General features: G+C 36.7%; 1 protein-coding gene and 1 long non-coding RNA gene across 3 annotated transcripts in view; one reads left to right on the forward strand and one right to left on the reverse strand.

Moving 5' to 3' along the window:
- The window catches only part of GABRA4 (gamma-aminobutyric acid type A receptor subunit alpha4), a 65,036-nt gene that overhangs the window by 26,531 nt on the left and 21,069 nt on the right, over positions 1-17,436 (forward strand). For both annotated transcript variants that reach the window (XM_008521487.2, XM_008521486.2), the window contains one exon: positions 1,056-1,315. In XM_008521487.2, coding sequence (XP_008519709.2) covers positions 1,056-1,315 — 260 coding nt within the window. The remainder of the gene's footprint in view (positions 1-1,055; positions 1,316-17,436) is intronic.
- LOC139082317 (uncharacterized) overlaps positions 6,934-17,436 on the reverse strand; it is a 49,157-nt gene continuing 38,654 nt past the window's right edge. Inside the window, exons 3-4 of the long non-coding RNA XR_011538205.1 lie at positions 17,225-17,307; positions 6,934-7,233 (exon numbers count right to left, since the gene is read on the reverse strand). This is a non-coding gene — a long non-coding RNA (uncharacterized lncRNA). The remainder of the gene's footprint in view (positions 7,234-17,224; positions 17,308-17,436) is intronic.

Consider the following 17,436-nt stretch of genomic DNA (forward strand, 5'->3'; position numbering starts at 1 on the left):
GTCAAGTTGAGGAAACAAGTCTTGCATACAGGGAACAATACAAGGCAGAATAGAATTCAATGCTGAGTTGAGGAGACAATATCATTTCTCCCTAAATCAAAATATTATGCTTCTTTTATTGTTCCATAGGGCTCACTATCTCTTCAGTTTAACATATATTATTTGACTTTCAGCCAGGGATTGGCATGGATTGGAGTATATAGTTTGGACACCTTCATCATCGTCATCGTCATCATTGTTATCCCCAAACACGTGGGTGGGTCAGTTCAGGAGCTATCCTAGGCAACACATAGAATGAGTTTGAATGGATATAGTAAATCCCCACAGAAATTTCCAAGATTAGCTAGATAACATGGATTAGATCTACAGATAGGAAAAGGTGCAGAAAGGGACACTTGGACAAATATTGGCATCCTTAAATAATGCATATCTCTATAGTTCTGGTGGCAAGTGGAATTTTTCAAGTGAGAGTGGGAACTAACCTTTTTCTAGGCTGAGGAGAAGGCTTCCCTGGAGACGATATGCTTCAGAAGCCTGCTGATGAAGGAGAAGTGACTCTATTCTTGTTGCAAATATTTTCCTGCTGACCATAAACTCATGGGTAATAGATGTCCAATATTTTTAAAGCCAAATTGCTCTAGAAATCTATGGAATATACCTTTATCGTTTTATATAAACTAAGCTCTTTCATAACAGGTAATTTATTACTTTAATTGAATAGGTAATATTCAGTTAAAGATCGTAAGTATCTATAATCTTTACAGCAAACCCAATAGGTAGATATCAAAACAAGTCCAGTGAGTTTTCCTAACTAAGCCCAAATCACACTGAGCCAATGATTTGAAGAGCCAGGATTTGAATCATATCTTTCTCTCACTCCAAAGCCTATGCTAGTTTCACTGAACCACTAGGATTCAAATCTTCCATCACAGATGGTTTGATTTGAGTTACTGCAAACTTTGTTACCTGCACCCCACCAAATACCTAAGTCTTTGTGTTTGTTTCTGTTTTGCATAGAAGTAATGGTAAAGTATTTTGTCTCTTTTGCTTTGAAGGAATAACCACAGTCCTCACCATGACCACACTGAGCATCAGTGCACGACATTCTTTGCCCAAAGTGTCTTACGCTACTGCCATGGACTGGTTCATAGCTGTCTGCTTTGCTTTTGTATTTTCGGCCCTTATTGAGTTTGCTGCTGTCAACTATTTTACCAATATTCAGATGGAAAAAGCCAAAAAGAAGACGTCGAAAGCTCTCCAGGAAATTCCAGCTGTTCCAGTGCTGAGAGAAAAGCATCCTGAAGTACCTTTGCAGGTATTTGACTTAATCTCCTTCAGTTTAAGATTTCAGCTTTTTTCTTGGTCAAATTTGCATCACCAGGGGAAAAACCGAAAACCTAAAAATCCCAATGACAATTTGAAAGTCAATTTAAAAATCCAGGAAATTATAAAATGATAATTATGAATTTAAACTTTAAAACCATGATTAATCACTTAGAAATTAAGCAGCTCAGGGGGCTGGCCCCGTGGCCGAGTGGTTAATTAAGTTCGCGTGCTCCGCTGCAGGCGGCCCAGTGTTTCGTTGGTTCGAATCCTGGGTGCGGACATGGCACTGCTCATCAAACCACGCTGAGGCAGCGTCCCACATGCCACAACTAGATGGACCCACAACGAAGAATATACAACTATGTACCGGGGGGCTTTGGGGAGAAAAAGGAAAAAAATAAAATCTTTAAAAAAAAAAAAAATTAAGCAGCTCCGGATGAGCTAGATGTACATGGAACTAGTTGTTTGAAAGTTTTTTTCAGAATTAAACATTTTTGACAGAAAGGGGCAAAATCTTATGTGTACTATTAAGGGGAACCTGTGGATATCTTTGAGTGGGTTGGAAAGGCATTTTAGTAGAATTCAGTGAACAAAGTAAAGCAGCGGTTCTTAACATGGTCCCACATTAGAGTCACCCCATGAGGCTGGGTGCAGCCTGTGCTTCGATTTAAGACGAATAAAACCAATAAGTAAGAGGGCTCATAGTTGTAGTTGATGTACATCCAAAATTGAAAATTCTCATCCTAAGGGGCAGATCTAAAAGGATGTGAAAGCCTAATAAGAGCTACAGCAATTTACACTGGGCACATCTGTGATTGGATATTAAAAAAAAAATTTTAAGTGACTTTTTTCTCATGGACTCCCGTTGTTCAAAAATAACAGATCTTCATGTCAACAGGTCCTCTTCCCCCCTCCCCATCTCCCCAGATCTCTACTCTCTCTCCCTCACTCTTACTCTACTCAGCTTCTTTCTTGAATCAGCAGACAGGTGTCTGTGGTCACTTGTACACACCCTGATGGCTGGTGCCACAAATGGTGACCCAAAACTCTTTTTGTCTGCGTGTGCCCAAATCAAAGCATATATACATCATCAACTTTATTCTTCTACGTGTTAACTCTTTCCCTTACTTAGTCATTCATTCAGTTTTTCACTCATTAAAAAATATACATTTAATGCCAACTGTGTGCCAGACCCTATTTATGGTCTTGGAATCCACAGTATACAAAAATCCTCAGCAAATATCCTACCCTGTGGAGTTTACATTTAAACTTTAATTAATTAATTAATTAAATTAAGTGTAGGACGAGGAGAGGGAGACAGATGATTTAAAAAACAAATAAAAATAAACATAGTTTACTGTTCCCTTAAAAAATCAAGCCTTTGATTTATTTATATATTTATTTTACTGTTTCTGTTTTCTAACTTTTGATTCATAATTTATTTTAACACCATCTTTCTACAGGTTAATTTTGTTACTCTTCTTCTAGCTACTTGAGTTTAATACTTACTAATTTATTTTCACTGTTTCTTATTTAATAATAAAATTTGCTTTATTGCGGTGAGATTTCTTTTGCATAAAGCTTAGGCCATAATTCATAACTTTTGATATATGAAATTATCATAATTATTTGTTAAATATTCCGCAATTATGTTCTGTTTCTCTCTATGGCTAAGACTTGTTTGGAAGATAATATTAAAATTTCCAAATGTGATTTTGTTTGTTTATTTAGCTCTGCTGCTTATCTTTAGTTGTGTCATGCTGTGTTCAGGAATGTTACCTGTACAGATTTGAATGTGACTGATACTTTTATTCTGCCCTGAATTATGCTAAAAACTTATATGTGTTTGATAGCAGTTTGGAAGGAGTTGATTTTTAGTTATTAAATTAATTTTACTTAAAGGGTTATTGTTTCACCCTTTTAATGAGTCACTTGTTGTCTTCCTGATGTTTCAAATACCAAGAAAGATATGAAAAATTATCCCATTAATATTATGAGATTCTGTTAATATGTTTTGCATTTTAACTATTTTTGTTTTATACACTTTGATGCTGTGATATTCAACATGTAAAGAGTCATAACTGCTCTGTTTCAATATCAGTCTATGCATTTAATCATAAAATAGCCTTTTATTTTTTGTCCCATCTCCTACCTTTCCCTTGAATTCTATTTGGCCTGATTTTAATATTTTTCATATTCCTTCTTTCTTTTTGTTTTTGGTGAAGAAGATTGGCTCTGAGCTAACACCTGTTGCCAATCTTCCCCCTTATTTTTGGCTTGAGGAGGATTAGCCTGGAGCTAACATCTGTGCCAATCTTCCTCTGTTTTGTAAGTGGGTCACCGCCATGGCATGGCTTGACGAGCAGCATGTAGGTCCACACCCGGGATCTGAACTCAGGCTGCTGAAGCAGAGTGCACCGCACTTCACCACTATGCCATGGAGCTGGCCCCTATATTCTTTCTTAATATTAACTTTTGTAATATATCTTTATTGCTAAATTTTCCTTCTTTGTTCTTTTTTCATGTACTTTGGAAACTATATCACATTTTTATTTCACTAATGGTTAACTTTAACTTTTAAAACAACATGTTTCAACTTATGATTTTCTAATAATGTTGAAATTGTAAAATATATTGACTCTTTCATGTTGCTATTAACTCCCCCAACCCCAGGTTTGCTCAAGTCCAAAGATTCTGGATTTAGAGACATATTTTGTATATATGACTTTTTCTGTTTATAATGAGTTAATGGTATTCTCTTTTTATTTTTGCAAAATGATGAGACTCCTTGTGCTGGTATTACAATATTGTAAATACTTGAAAGTACCCCTTAACCAGAATACAAGTATTCTTCAGAATTTCAAAAGGTGAAAAGAAAACCAATAATCATCTATTTGCTCCTTGAAACATATCTCTTGACTATAGCAATTGCCATTGCTGGTAGATGCTTGGTTGAGCACATCCAATTGGTTAAGTCCACTCTGATTCAGAAACTCCTCTTGGCAGCATGGACCACATGCTGTGTGCTAATGGCAAAACCAAGCTCAAGAAGATGAAATTTGTGAAGGGCATAGAGTTAGGAAGGACTTTATAATAAATCTAGTCAAAATATGGATCATATGCTTTGTGTCCTCTACAATGTGTAACTATATATGTGTGATAATTTGGATCTCCACAGCAGTTTAGTTGACGAATATCTGTGTTCTAAAGACAGTGATGAATGAGTTGGCCCGCCCATCCTCCTGACTCTAGATTGCTGCCAGAGCGCAGCTGGCTTTGGAGTGTCAGTTGTGTCATTGAATGGCTTCAGGGTCAGGTTCAACTTTGAAGGTTGAGAACACATGAAAATTGAGGGAGAAAGAGAGAGACAGAAAGAAAAAGATACATAAGGAGAAAGCAATCAATAAGGGGAAAGAGTGTGTTAGGAGCAAAGTTTTAAAACATGTTACTGGAAAGAAATATTCTAAGAATCTTATAAGGTTTGGAGTTCCAGTAGAGATTCTAACCAGACAGCTGAATTTTGCTTATTCTAATATGTGTTTCAACTTGTATGGCTGTTTATTTATTTGAATGATATTGCTGTGTTTAAACTGTGTTTGGAATTGCCTTCAGAGTCTACATGACGTTTGGTAACTCGATAGTCCTTTCGGTAAGCTCACTAGTGGTTTGTTTTGTTGTCACTATATGTGACCTATGGACTGTTAATGGCCTGGCAGAGGTTTATGGTGACATTTCTGTTCTTTGGGAATTGCAAGGCTTATGATTTATGGAATATTTATGAAGCAAGGAGAAAAGGTCGGTTGGAGAATCTAAGAGCAGTTATGGGCAGCTTCAGCATGTCTTTGGGCATCTCAGGAGGCAAAGCAGCTGTTTTGTTTCTACCTCAAAACTACCTTGATTCTGCCTTTGACATTGTCCTTCCAGTATTTGAATTGGGCTCCAATTTTGTGGTTCTATCCTTCCATACCCTTTCTACTTCTTAGAGTACCTACTCTCTCACTGATGCAAGGGATTTGGATTAATAAGATGATTTGGAAAATAACTATAAAATAAAAAGAGACTGTTTCTTTAAAAAATCGTGTTTTTAAAAAAGTCACTTGAAAATAGAGGCTATAGTCCTTGTTTGGTTGGAATGTATGCTCATTGCACCTTGTGAAAAAAATCCAATTATATAATGACTCTTGAACTCGTAAATTGTGTCAGGTACTATGTGATATGCTTTACATATATTACTTAATTTCAAGCTCACAATAACTATTTTTCAGATGAAGAAACTGAGGCTTGCAGTTGTTAAGTGCTAATTCAGGCTAATACAGCTAGAAAATGGTAAACACAATATTTAAATTAATTCAGCTATGTCTGAGTGCAATGTTTGTTCTCTTAAACTCTATTTTATAGTATTTAATTTATTATGTGTCTATAAAGGTAGCCATTAAAATATATATAGATATATAAAATATTATTTTATAATCAGCCCAATGCAGAGGTTTTTTATGAATAGAAAACAATAGCAAAATACTCTGAATGCTCTTTATGTGCCAGTAAGAAGAACTTCTACGGACATTTATATATAATTTAATTCTAACAATGTATAAAATATGTCCTGTTATTATCCATGTTTTATCAGTGAGGAAATTGATAGTTAAAGATCAAGTAATCTGCTGAAGGTCGTCTATCTGGTAAGTGGCAGTGCCGGACCAGTAAACCCTATATTTTTAAGCCTCAGGTCTTAATGACTGATTAGAAATGTTGGATGAGGGAAACAGAGGAGGAGATGAATGATAGCGGCATCATTCACTAGGATAGGGAAGAGCAATGAAGCACGTTTAATAAAGAAGTTAATTAGTTCAAGTTTAGTTAGGTGGAAATTTCCATAGCAGAACATTTTCCCCTATCCCACAATAATGATGACTTTCTTTTTTCAAAGTACAAGTGCATACTTCACTGCATACCTTTTCTCTCCCATCTACCTAATTCTGTTGTCTGTTTCCATTTCACTGTGACAGTTCTTCATGGACTTTTCAATTTTAAAGTGTTCGTTGATTCTTACAGGGATATTTGTAAAATTAAAGAGCTATTTGCTCAGCTTAGAGTCTTTAAGAAAAAAGATAATATAAAAAATGTATAAGTAATTCAAGATACACCTTGGATTCAATAATTCAAGTGTACTCATGAGAATCTCCCTTTTTACAGCCCATTCTTCAAAGTCAAGCTCCTAGCCTTATTTTCCATATTTGGCTCATTCTGACTGATCTCAAGGATCTCAAAGATATGGTCACAAGTATCCACATCTACAAATTGAGGGCAATAGTAGAACCTACTGGAAAGGCTTATAGTGAGGATTAAATTACATCATGCATGTGAAGTACACAGTACAGTGCTTAGTGCCCAGTAAATAATAACTGTGATTATTATTATCCTTTATTTCTTTAAGCACCACCAACATTTAAAGTACACATTGCAGAATTTATCATTGATAATATCCTGAAGTATTTACCATAAACTGTTTCATATGTGACTGCTATATTTACCTAGCTAGATGGTAAGCTCCTTAATAAAATTGATGATGGCTTCATTCTATTTTCCCAGATAGCACATAGCACAGGGTTTAATAGTTAGAATTGTTTATTGGTGGATTATGATGAGCCAACTATAGGAACAGGACAATAAGAAATGTATCGCCTCTAAAAATCAATTATTTATCACCAATTTCAAAAAACATTTGTCTTTTATGTAAAATTCTTTCTCACCAGAGCAAATGTGAACATCAGGCAGATGTTAAGCAGTGAGTTAGAGCCAGGTCACTGTGAGCATCTAGAGCAGCAGAGAACTCATTCTTAGCATTCTGAGGCACAGTTGTCAGCAGTTGGACTTTGAGAGTGGGCAGCAACAGAGAACTGATGAGGTCTTGAAAACAAAGAGAGCAAAGCAAAAAATCTACAAGTGCAGCTATGCATTATAAGGAAAGTATAGTTTGTTGTCCTTTGGTCATTTTAGTCATATCAGTGGCTGTGAATGACATCAATGTTAAACACAATGATTCCCCAGGCCTTGGTAATATGCAAGCTTCATTCCATTCCAATAGGGTGTACAAACTAGGTCAGTTTCAGATTTTCGTTTCAATCATTCTCCAAATTCCTCTTAGAAATGATGTTCTTTAAATAGTTGAAGCTAAAATGCAAAAAAACCTTTTATTTTTCCACTTGTCCTTATTTCTTTCATTTCTTAACTTAGTTTAAAATCCCTTTCCTTGGCAGTTTGAAAAAGGACATGAAGCAGTACTGTCAGTTCACTTGACATTTAGGTGTGTCTGTGACAGTAGTTTAATGACATTCTTTAAATCTTATATAAGTCATACCTCCCCGAACCCATACCTTTTTTCAGTTCAGAATGTTCTTTAGTTAGTAGTGCTCTTTAGGCAATGAGTAATTGTTTAATTGCACAATTATTAAACTGTATGATTTAAATGTCAAGAATATCTGAATTATGTTTCATCTTCAGCCATATTTTTCATCTGTTAGATTTATTGTGTGTCTTGTGCAGGTTCCTGAGAAATTTACAGGTTGCTAACCCGTGAGAGCAATTCTAGTCATTTAACAAGTGTTTACCAGGCAACTAATATGCACCAGTCACCATGCAAGGCATTGAGGACTCAAAGACAAAACCTAGGAACTTAGTCTAGTGAAGGAGACAGGCTATTAATCTTGTGAGTGACTATATTTGGTATCTGGAAGTGTGGTCTGAGTCTTGATTAGAATAATCCAAGCAGGCTTATCATAGTGCAAACTCAGTGTCAAATCTTCATTGCTGCCTTACACCTGTCTGATGCAATGCCGATCCACATATCCGATTATATACTGGGAACTTGTTATATTTATGGATATATTTATGGGACACTTATTAAGTATCAGTATTCTAGGAATACTGTGCTCACTCCCTTCATAGATATGAGGGTAGTGGAAAGGACAGACACTCAATGATTAATTTCAAATAATTAAATAATGAGAAATGTGCAAAATGCTGTCAAGGAGAGGTAGAGGGAATCGTGATAAATTGTATCAGAGAAAGTTAAACTGAGACTTCAAATTATTTCCTTGAAAAGCAAAAAGTGACAAGTTAAAGGATATCATTCAAAATGACAAAGGGAGGAGAAACAATCAATTTTAGTAGTTTATTGAAACAATATTGTGCATATTTTGGTAATTATTGATAATAACATCACATGGGAAGAAAATGCCAACATTAGCTTCATAATTGAAAATTTAGGCTCTGTCCTCTTCCAGAAGGGGAAACGTCATAATTTTAATGCCTCATTAAGAAGGCTACTTACATTAGCTATGGTTCAAGGAGGGAGTGGGGCATCTTACAAACCTCGTGTAATGTAGTGTGAGGTGTGTGTGTGGTACAGATATAGATTAACAGTAAATTTGTTCTTTTATTTGCATGTATTCTCTGTTTACAAATATCATAGCAAAGGAAGAAGGCATGAAGTCTATCTATTTAGTACATAGAATTTGGAGAGGTAGCATATCACCATCATCATCATCATCATTTATTGAGTGTCTGTGATGTGCCATATATATATAGTGCTAGTTGCTTTACATATGTTATCTGTAATGTCCACAATGAGTCCTGGGATAAGCGGCTGTGTTGTTATCCACGTAATTTTATGGTTGAGGAAAATGAGCCTGGGTGAAATGTTTCGGACACTTTCAGTTCCATGGTGCTGCCTCTCACCCTTGAGAAAACAGCTAGGCACGAAGGGATTTTCATCTTTACTCTCAGTTCTCCAGTGTAGTTTTTATCATACAATCCAATATTTGGGTTTGCATTTCTCTATCTGTTAGATGATGCAGTTAGACAAGATTATATCCAATTCCCTTCTAATTTAAAAGTGTGTGTTCCTACAAACTCACTCACTCTCTATCACTAATGCCAGCTTGCTTTGTGCTCTTTAGCCTGCGCTTGCTTTAGTAAAAACTGATTAGAGGGACGTTGGTTCTTTTTGGGCTCACCTAATCAGAACAAATTAAATATTCAGGTTATTTTATGTGCACCTATACAGCAAAAATCCATACAGTTCCAACAGCAGTTACAGCATCAACTGGTACTTTGTCACTATGTACCAGAGAGTATTTGAAGCATTTTACATATATTAACTCATATAATTGTCATAGCAATCCTGGCCTGTCTTCATCCTATTTTACAGGTGGGGAAATGGAGACCCCGAGGCCTACGTGATTTGTCCAAAATCATACAGCTGTGAAGTAACTGAGCCTAGATTTAAACCCAGGTAGTCAGGCTCCAGAGTCAAGGTTTACAACCGCTAGAGATTGCTGCCCCTCAGTTACAGCCTACTACCACCAGTGTTGACCTTCTTCTGTGCCTACCGCCACATACTCACGCCTCACCCTGTTCCCAGTTTTTCTGAAGGTTGTCTTAATGTTCACATTGTTGAAAGCGTAAGCCATACTCTGAAACTCTACCCCATTTATAAAGCAGTCCTATCCCTTAGCTAGTAGTTTAGTTTACATAGAAGCCAAAGTCATAGAAGATTAGTCACAGTCTCCAAATCTCCAATTTTGCATAAAATATATGTGGGTTTTTTTCAAGGCTAAAAATCGCCAAGTGGTTTAGCACAGTCATTTCGACAAACTGTAGACTAACCCATAGTTTTCCCAATTTTTTGATATTTTAAGCATTCAAAAGTATTACTATTACTTTTGGTTTGAAATAACTTATCTTACAGGCATTAATATATTCAATTAACAATATTTACTTACAACATACATTCAGAAGAATTCAGTTTTAAAGGTTATGGGGAAAATTTTTAAAAAGTTCAAGAGGTGGTTTTGGCCCTAAATGAAATTAGACTATGGTAAGTGACAAGGTACAGTGATGTAAATAATCAAGGGGAACAGATGTTCTGTAGGGACCAAGGACTGTTGTAAAGCAACGTGCTGAACTTCGGGAGGGGCTGGCGGGAGAACTCAGCCTGGTGTTGAGGTGTATTTTACTGACGGTCAGCAGCAAAGAAGTGAACCAGTTCATTACTGTAAGTATCATTAGTTTGGTTTGTGATACTTACAGACTAGCTTAAGGATCATTTTAGAATTGTATAATTAATCAGCTATTACTGTATTGTATTGGAATTTTTATTACTTCTCCATTTACTCTATTACTTTCCAGCACATCTGGCACAAATTTGCTCAGAACCTAGCAAGTGCTCAAGAAATACTTAGTGATTGATTTCCTTCCTCATACGACTGAGATACAGGCTCAGTTGCCAGGGATAGCAATATATGAAGGAACCACATACATATTTTCACAGGTGAAATTTTATTAAAAGGTTTTTAAAATGATGTTTCAAATTTTTATTAATTTGGTGATTTTTTCATCTATGTTAGCAATGTGAGTGGGCCAGCACTTCTTGTTAGAGTTTAAAAAAAATTCGGCTTCAAAAATATACAGCTGCTTGAAACAAATTCCCTCAATGTTTAGCTACATTTTCCAGTAAGTTCTCTTCCCTAAACTACTGAGTAAGATTATTCATTCCTTCTGGTTTATTTGGCTAAGCTGCCAATTTCCCTTTTGCTATTTTGAGGGACTAATTTCCCACAACATAATATACATCGCTAAATCTCTAGCTTTTCACTTACCTCAGATGATTTAGAAGTTTCAAGAATCCTCAGTTCAGATATTACTTATTTCATTTCACTTAAATAGATTAGAGAAATTATGCATAAAAAATCTTCGGTAGAAGATAATTATGTATTTTGGTCAATTTAAGGAGAGGATCCTTACAATCAGGTTGTGTGGCATGATGTATTTTTCTAAATATTTTCTAGTATTTCAGATCCCTCATGATTCTTACCCTTCCTAGTTTCTTTGCTTGAATAATACCTCGTATTCTTTCTCAAAGTCTTTTCTGCTGCCCTTGTTAGTGATCCTGAATTTTCACATTCCTCTTACTTAGTTATTCTGTAGGATTCTACTCTTTCTCTCTCAGTTTTTCTCTCTTGAACTTTGACTTCAATTTTTATAACTGTAATATTTTCATATAGATGACTAGCATGGGGATTTCTCTATTCTCTCCAGTGTCATGACTCACCAACAATGTGGTCCACTGAATTTTTCTTCTCTCTCAAACTATCTCTCTCTTTAGAGGGAAGATTGGCTAAAACAAAGTTTTTGTCTCATTTTACTTGTGTTTTATTTGGCTATTTGAAAATAGTTGTGGACTCCATAGTCAGAGGAAAGGCTGTCATTAGAAGATTCAGAGAAGAGAATTGGGGTGGAGGATGACAGTGGGTTTAGTTTCTCTGTGAACACTTTCTATTTTTGCCACCCTGGAAGGTTTTTCTAAGGCCGGTCAGTTTAATGTGGATATCAAGGGGTCCCTTGAAAGTAAAAATTTGTACCGTGAAAATATTAGATAAAGGGAGGAGGTGTGGAGGTAGAGGAGCACCACCATTTAGCATATCTATACTCTCTCTTTGGCAAGATCTTTGGCACTTGAGGGATGGCATTTTCAGAGAACTTGGCAGAAGGTGGGGAGGACTCTGTATCCAAAAAGCAGAAAGTCAACTCTTTATATACAAAGTGAGTATACTATTGTCTCTAGCTAACCAACCATGAGCACTTGTGAACATCTGGGATTAGTCTATTGGACAGATTGAAAACAAACATTTTGAAGAATACAAACTTTAAGACCAATGCTTAGCACAGAGCCTGGTACCTAGTAAATGCCCATCCGATTTGCTGACTGAATCAATGAATGAAAAAATGAATGAATGCAATATAATACCTGCAAAATATTATTAATAATAATAACGGGAAAGAGAAGTCCTAAATGACAACAATAACAGAGAAAACTCCCATAAACTTATTCTTGGATTGCTTTTTTAATTTTTGAGAGCTTTGGGATTACTGAAGGAAATCTGTATCACTCCTTTCTTGACCCCAAACCACTTAGTTTTTTGGAACTCTCCCATATGAAGCAACCCCCCTCCACGCCCTTTCATTGGCTTGCCTTTGACTCTTGGTTTTGTGGCTTGGGTTATCTCTGTCTCCAAGTGTAGAGGGGCTACAAGATGGGAGGTGAACGTCCTGCTCAATTCTACTGTTCGGGATATACCCAGAACACAAGGAAATGGTCCCTGGTTTTGTGTGAAAAGGGATCTAATTGATGCCTTTCTGAGAGCTGATTTGAATACAGAAGCTCTGATAAGGGCATCCTGTTTGAAAGGTGAGAAAAGGAGGCCTCTGTGGAGCTTGAAAGGTGCTTCCCCAGAAAGTAAGCAAGAGCTGGACAAGCATAAGGTAGCTTGATAGTTAAATTCCTAGAGTAGATAACTTCCCTGAAAAATGTGGACAGCAGTGATGAGTGGACAGTGTGGGCTGGGCACTTGACCTTCGCTGGCCAGCCCTTCTATGCAGAAATGAACCTGTGATTTGTTTTGAAAAGAAACAGGTTTTATTAGATTGAACCATATGAAAATACCATTTTTGCTTGTTAAAAATGATCTAAAAAAGGTAAAAAATGGTCTTTTGAAGTGAAGATGAGACCTAGCTCTGACTTGTAATTTCCTTTATCAGCTGCCTCTTTTTGACAGCCAAACAGGTAATTAGTAAGAAATTGTCCTAGTGATTATAGTGATTAGTAGTTTTTAATTTATTCATTAGTTTGTTTATTTGTTTTCAAGTCAGAGATTTTGGTTGAAGCTGAGAATGTCAAAACCTTGAAGCTGTATTCCGTGTGCCTGCACAGGATGGGAGCACATCCCCTGTGGGCGTCTTAATGCTCTCAGTAGGATTGTGTTGTTAGTTTATTTATTTAATTAATCAATTTATTTATTTTGGTGAGGAAAATTGGCCCTGAGCTAACATCTGTTTCCAATCTTCCTCTTTTTGTTTGAAGAAGATTGTCCCGGAGCTAACATCCATTCCCATCTTCCTCTATTTTGTCTGTGGGATGCCACCACAGCACAGCTTGCTGAGCAGTGTGTAGGTCCGCACCTGGGATCCAAACCAGCAAACCCTGGGCAACCAAAGCAGAATACATGTATATAACCACTGTGCCACCAGGCCAGCCCCGTTGTTTATTTTATTTTGACCTGAAGCATTGAGGCTTATACAGATGTAGAGCTTCCTCAGGCATTCTCCCCTGTGCCCAGCTCACTATTACTGCTTCTGCAAGCAAGAAACCCACTTTGCTAAAGCCATCGCTGAGCTTCAAAAATGTTAACACGCTTTCTGCTTAATGTTTGCCAATGGGCTGATCTAAAAATGGCAGCAAGGAGGTTACCTATTATCCTCAGAACAAAAATACACTTTGGGACTGAAATAGATTATGGTCAATGGGGACTTGATCTGTTGACAGAAAGTTGTATTAGTATCCCTCAGTAATTCATAAAAATAGAGTGAGATTTTATGTGGTGAATCCTGTTTGTTTTTTGTTAATTAAAAGAAATGAATCTCTCCATTACTAGCTCTCCATTTTTAAGTCATTTTTCTCTTATACTTATTTTCCCACAGTATTTCTTTATGAAGTATACTCATCTTTCAAAATTCTGGAAATCATTCATTTGTGCACATTTACAATGGGTTATATCCTTTGTACCATAGCCAAATTGATTTCATCAAATTTGTTATTAAAAATACTTTAAAGAAGTATATTGAAGCATCATTGAGATAGAATATGGAAAGATTTAAACATGGTTTTTTGAATGAAACATGCATATCTTTTTCTATGTGATGTTCAAATTCCTAGCAAATTGGAAATTTTTATTATTTGTTTCAATTGATGTACAATGAATAGGTTGACCTCGTCCTTCTTAGTCTGCAAGTGCCCAAGTTTATGCCTGTTGTCCTTATGGCCTTTGTTCTGGACTAAAATGTCCTGGCTTGGCCGACAGACTAAAGAGAAGTCCTCCTAATAATGGAGCAAAGGTGTAAGCAGTTTTCTGGCAGTGAAAATTTACCTGAGTATTGAAGTTAAATATTTCAAAAAGCAATGCAGATATATATGACTCTGATAGGCATGCTATAATGGGTTAAACATTAAAATTACAATGAATAGGGGATTTTAGAATCTCATGAGACAATTTAAGTTAATTATTGGCTGTGCTTAACTTCCTGATTACTATGCAGTCATTTGGTAGCCATTAGGTGCAACTAGCTACTCACAGTATCAGAAATCATAGAATTATGCAGTTTCTAAGTTCTAAGACAGACAAAATTAAAGAAAACAGAGCAGTAAAAAGGTTCCGCACTGCAAGGTTTGTACAAGGTACAGGCCAACTGTTCTACAATGTAAGACAGATAGATAGTGTTGCTTTACTCTCAGGGATTTTGTCATTACACTGTCTTCCTCTTTGTGGGGAAAAAGAAAAAAACAAGATACAAGAAGACGTAAAACTTGGAGCTGAAACATATAGGGTGATATCAGCAGTATGAAAGTGAGAAAAGAAATACTGAGTAAGGTGTCCTTTCTTCCATATCACTTGCTGGGATCTGCCTCGTGTGTTACCTAAGTGCTTCAAACTTTAGAGTTTTTTGTGTGTGGTTATGAAGCCCTAATTGAGGATATCCTAAACTTTCATCATATGCGTTGGCCTGAAGGAGAATAGATGCCAGGCTTGGATTGGGAAAGAAGAGGTACAAATCTAATTGTTAATTTCTGGATAGAACACTGCTATTGTTGGGATTTGGGTTCTCTGCTTGGTGGACCTGATTTAGCACTGTGTAGTATAGCCTGATTCATTATAGAGCTGTTCATCTCAGAAATAGCTACAGTGAATGTGAACGTTATATATGTTTATTCCAGACCAATCTGCCAACACAGTAGAGCGAGCACAATCATATAGTCTCAGCAAGGCAAGCAATGAGATGGGATTTGCTGTTGCTTTTTCACCAGCTCATCATAATGTTCTTTCTCAGTTAGAATGCTCTCCACAATCTGATTATTGTGTTTACTCCATGGTGTTCTTTCTTCATGTCATTAATATCCTATTTTCTGGCTGAGATTCTCTTTATTTATGATGATAGATCTATAGATTTCCAGAGGATAAACAAATGTGATTATTTTAGTGGTTAAAGTACAAATTGGATGTTCAGTGGAGCTCTTATGGCTGTTGCAGATCAGCTGGATGGGTTCACGGTCTATGCCTAGCTAGATTCAGTTAGAACAATTTTAGAGTGCTGAGAAAATAGACACCAGCCAAAAGCCTCCTAATATATTGATGGTAAGTGATAGAGTATGATGACAAGAACATAACTCCAAGTGGGCCATGTTTCCTCTTGTAACAGCCATTCATTTGGTGCTACTATTTCCACATATGCATGCTCCATACCGAGCAGGTATACCTGTGATTCGTGTGGGAAACTCCCATTTATCCCATTAGCAAAAGAGCCAAAAAGCTAAATTAGGTAAAAGCACTTTTTGGTAAAATTATTTAGTGCTAACTTATATATGAATATGCTAAAAATATAGTTTTAGTGCAAAGTTAGTTATTATGATATCTGGATGCTTTGAAAATTGACAATGCATGAGTAAAAAGAGATTCTGTGAAGCGCACAAAAAATTTAATCAGAAACTCATTCCAAAGTTTAATTTCGGTGTTCAGTTTTTTGACAATTCATCACGCTTCCATTAAAAACTGCTGCATTCCTCTTTTTAGACTGATCATTTTAACTATTCCCTCCCCAATTACTCTACCAAAGATAGAGAGCCTGTGAAGCTGGATCTCGGGCTGTTTGAGATATTATTGGATGTTACAAAAAATATATTGTGACAGAAAACATTTTTCAAGATGGCTGCAATAAGACCCCTCCCCCACTGGCCATCCCACCTGCATTTCGTACAATGTGAAGTGGAGTCGGTGCTTCCTCACCCTGAATCTGGGTGGGCTTGTGACCACAGTAGAAGTGATGCTATATGACTTTGAGGCTGACTCTCTTGAGACCCCTTACTTGGACCCAGCCAGCATGCTGTAAGGAATCCTAGGCCACACGGAGAGACCATAGGTAGGGTATTCTGGCTGAGGGCAGAAGTATCAACTGCCACACATGTGAGAGAGGACACCTTCAGCGTGACTCCAGTGCCAGCCACTCTGACTGAAACCACATGAGAGATGCTAAGTGAGAGCTGCTTAGCTGAGTTCAGTCAATCTCCGAACTCATGGAAGATAATGTTAAAATGATTGCTGTTGCTTAAAACCATGATCATTTGGGATGATCTGTTATGCAGCACTAGATAACTGGAAAACACATGCTTAGTCAAACATACTTGAGTTCAAATACTGACTCTACCTTTTGCTAGTGGGATAATGTCAGCCAAGATCTTAATCTCTCTAATTCTGTTTGTTCATTTTGCAGATATTTAATCTGGAATACGATAGGTGCTCCATAAATGTGTTTCCCTACTTTCCTCCCCCTCTTCTTCCCTTCCTTCCTTCATTCCATCTGTTCATCCATCTTTCATCTTTCCCTCCTTTGCTTACTTACTCCTTTCCTCCCATGTAAATTCAACTGAGTGCAGCTGCTTTTATCGTAGGCCATTTTACACTGGAAGATGCTAGTGCCAGGTGTGGATTTAATTGGACCTTTACTTAGAATGTAAGCAGACAGAATTCAGGATGCATTTTATTTTCACTGAAAACTGCTGAATCACACATTCCAAAATCGGCATAAAATATGCTCAGACTTTCCACAGACGGTGTGTGTGATGCGATCAAGTGCCTTGGGGGAATGGGGTAAACACATTTTTTAAAAAAGGAATGTTTCCATCAGTTCACAGTGAACATTATCTGAATTCGGTTCAGGGGAAGAATATCTTAAAAAGCTAGATAAAGGAAATGAAGGCATGAGCAACATGTTATTTGTGGGAATGACATACATTATCTCCTTGGCAACTGCAGGGTGGCATGCAATTTGGCAATCTACGTTGTGTCATGTTGGATGCCTGGAAGTCACAGTTTCCTATGGAAACAAAGGAAAGAACAACATGAGAAAAAGAGTTCTGATTTTAGTATACTGGCAAAGTATTTTAAAACCAACAGACCAGCAGGCTTCCACAGCATAAGTAGAACTCAAAATGGCATTAAATTT

Source organism: Equus przewalskii, chromosome 3 (genome assembly GCF_037783145.1).
Source record: "Equus przewalskii isolate Varuska chromosome 3, EquPr2, whole genome shotgun sequence".
Lineage (NCBI taxonomy): Eukaryota > Metazoa > Chordata > Mammalia > Perissodactyla > Equidae > Equus > Equus przewalskii.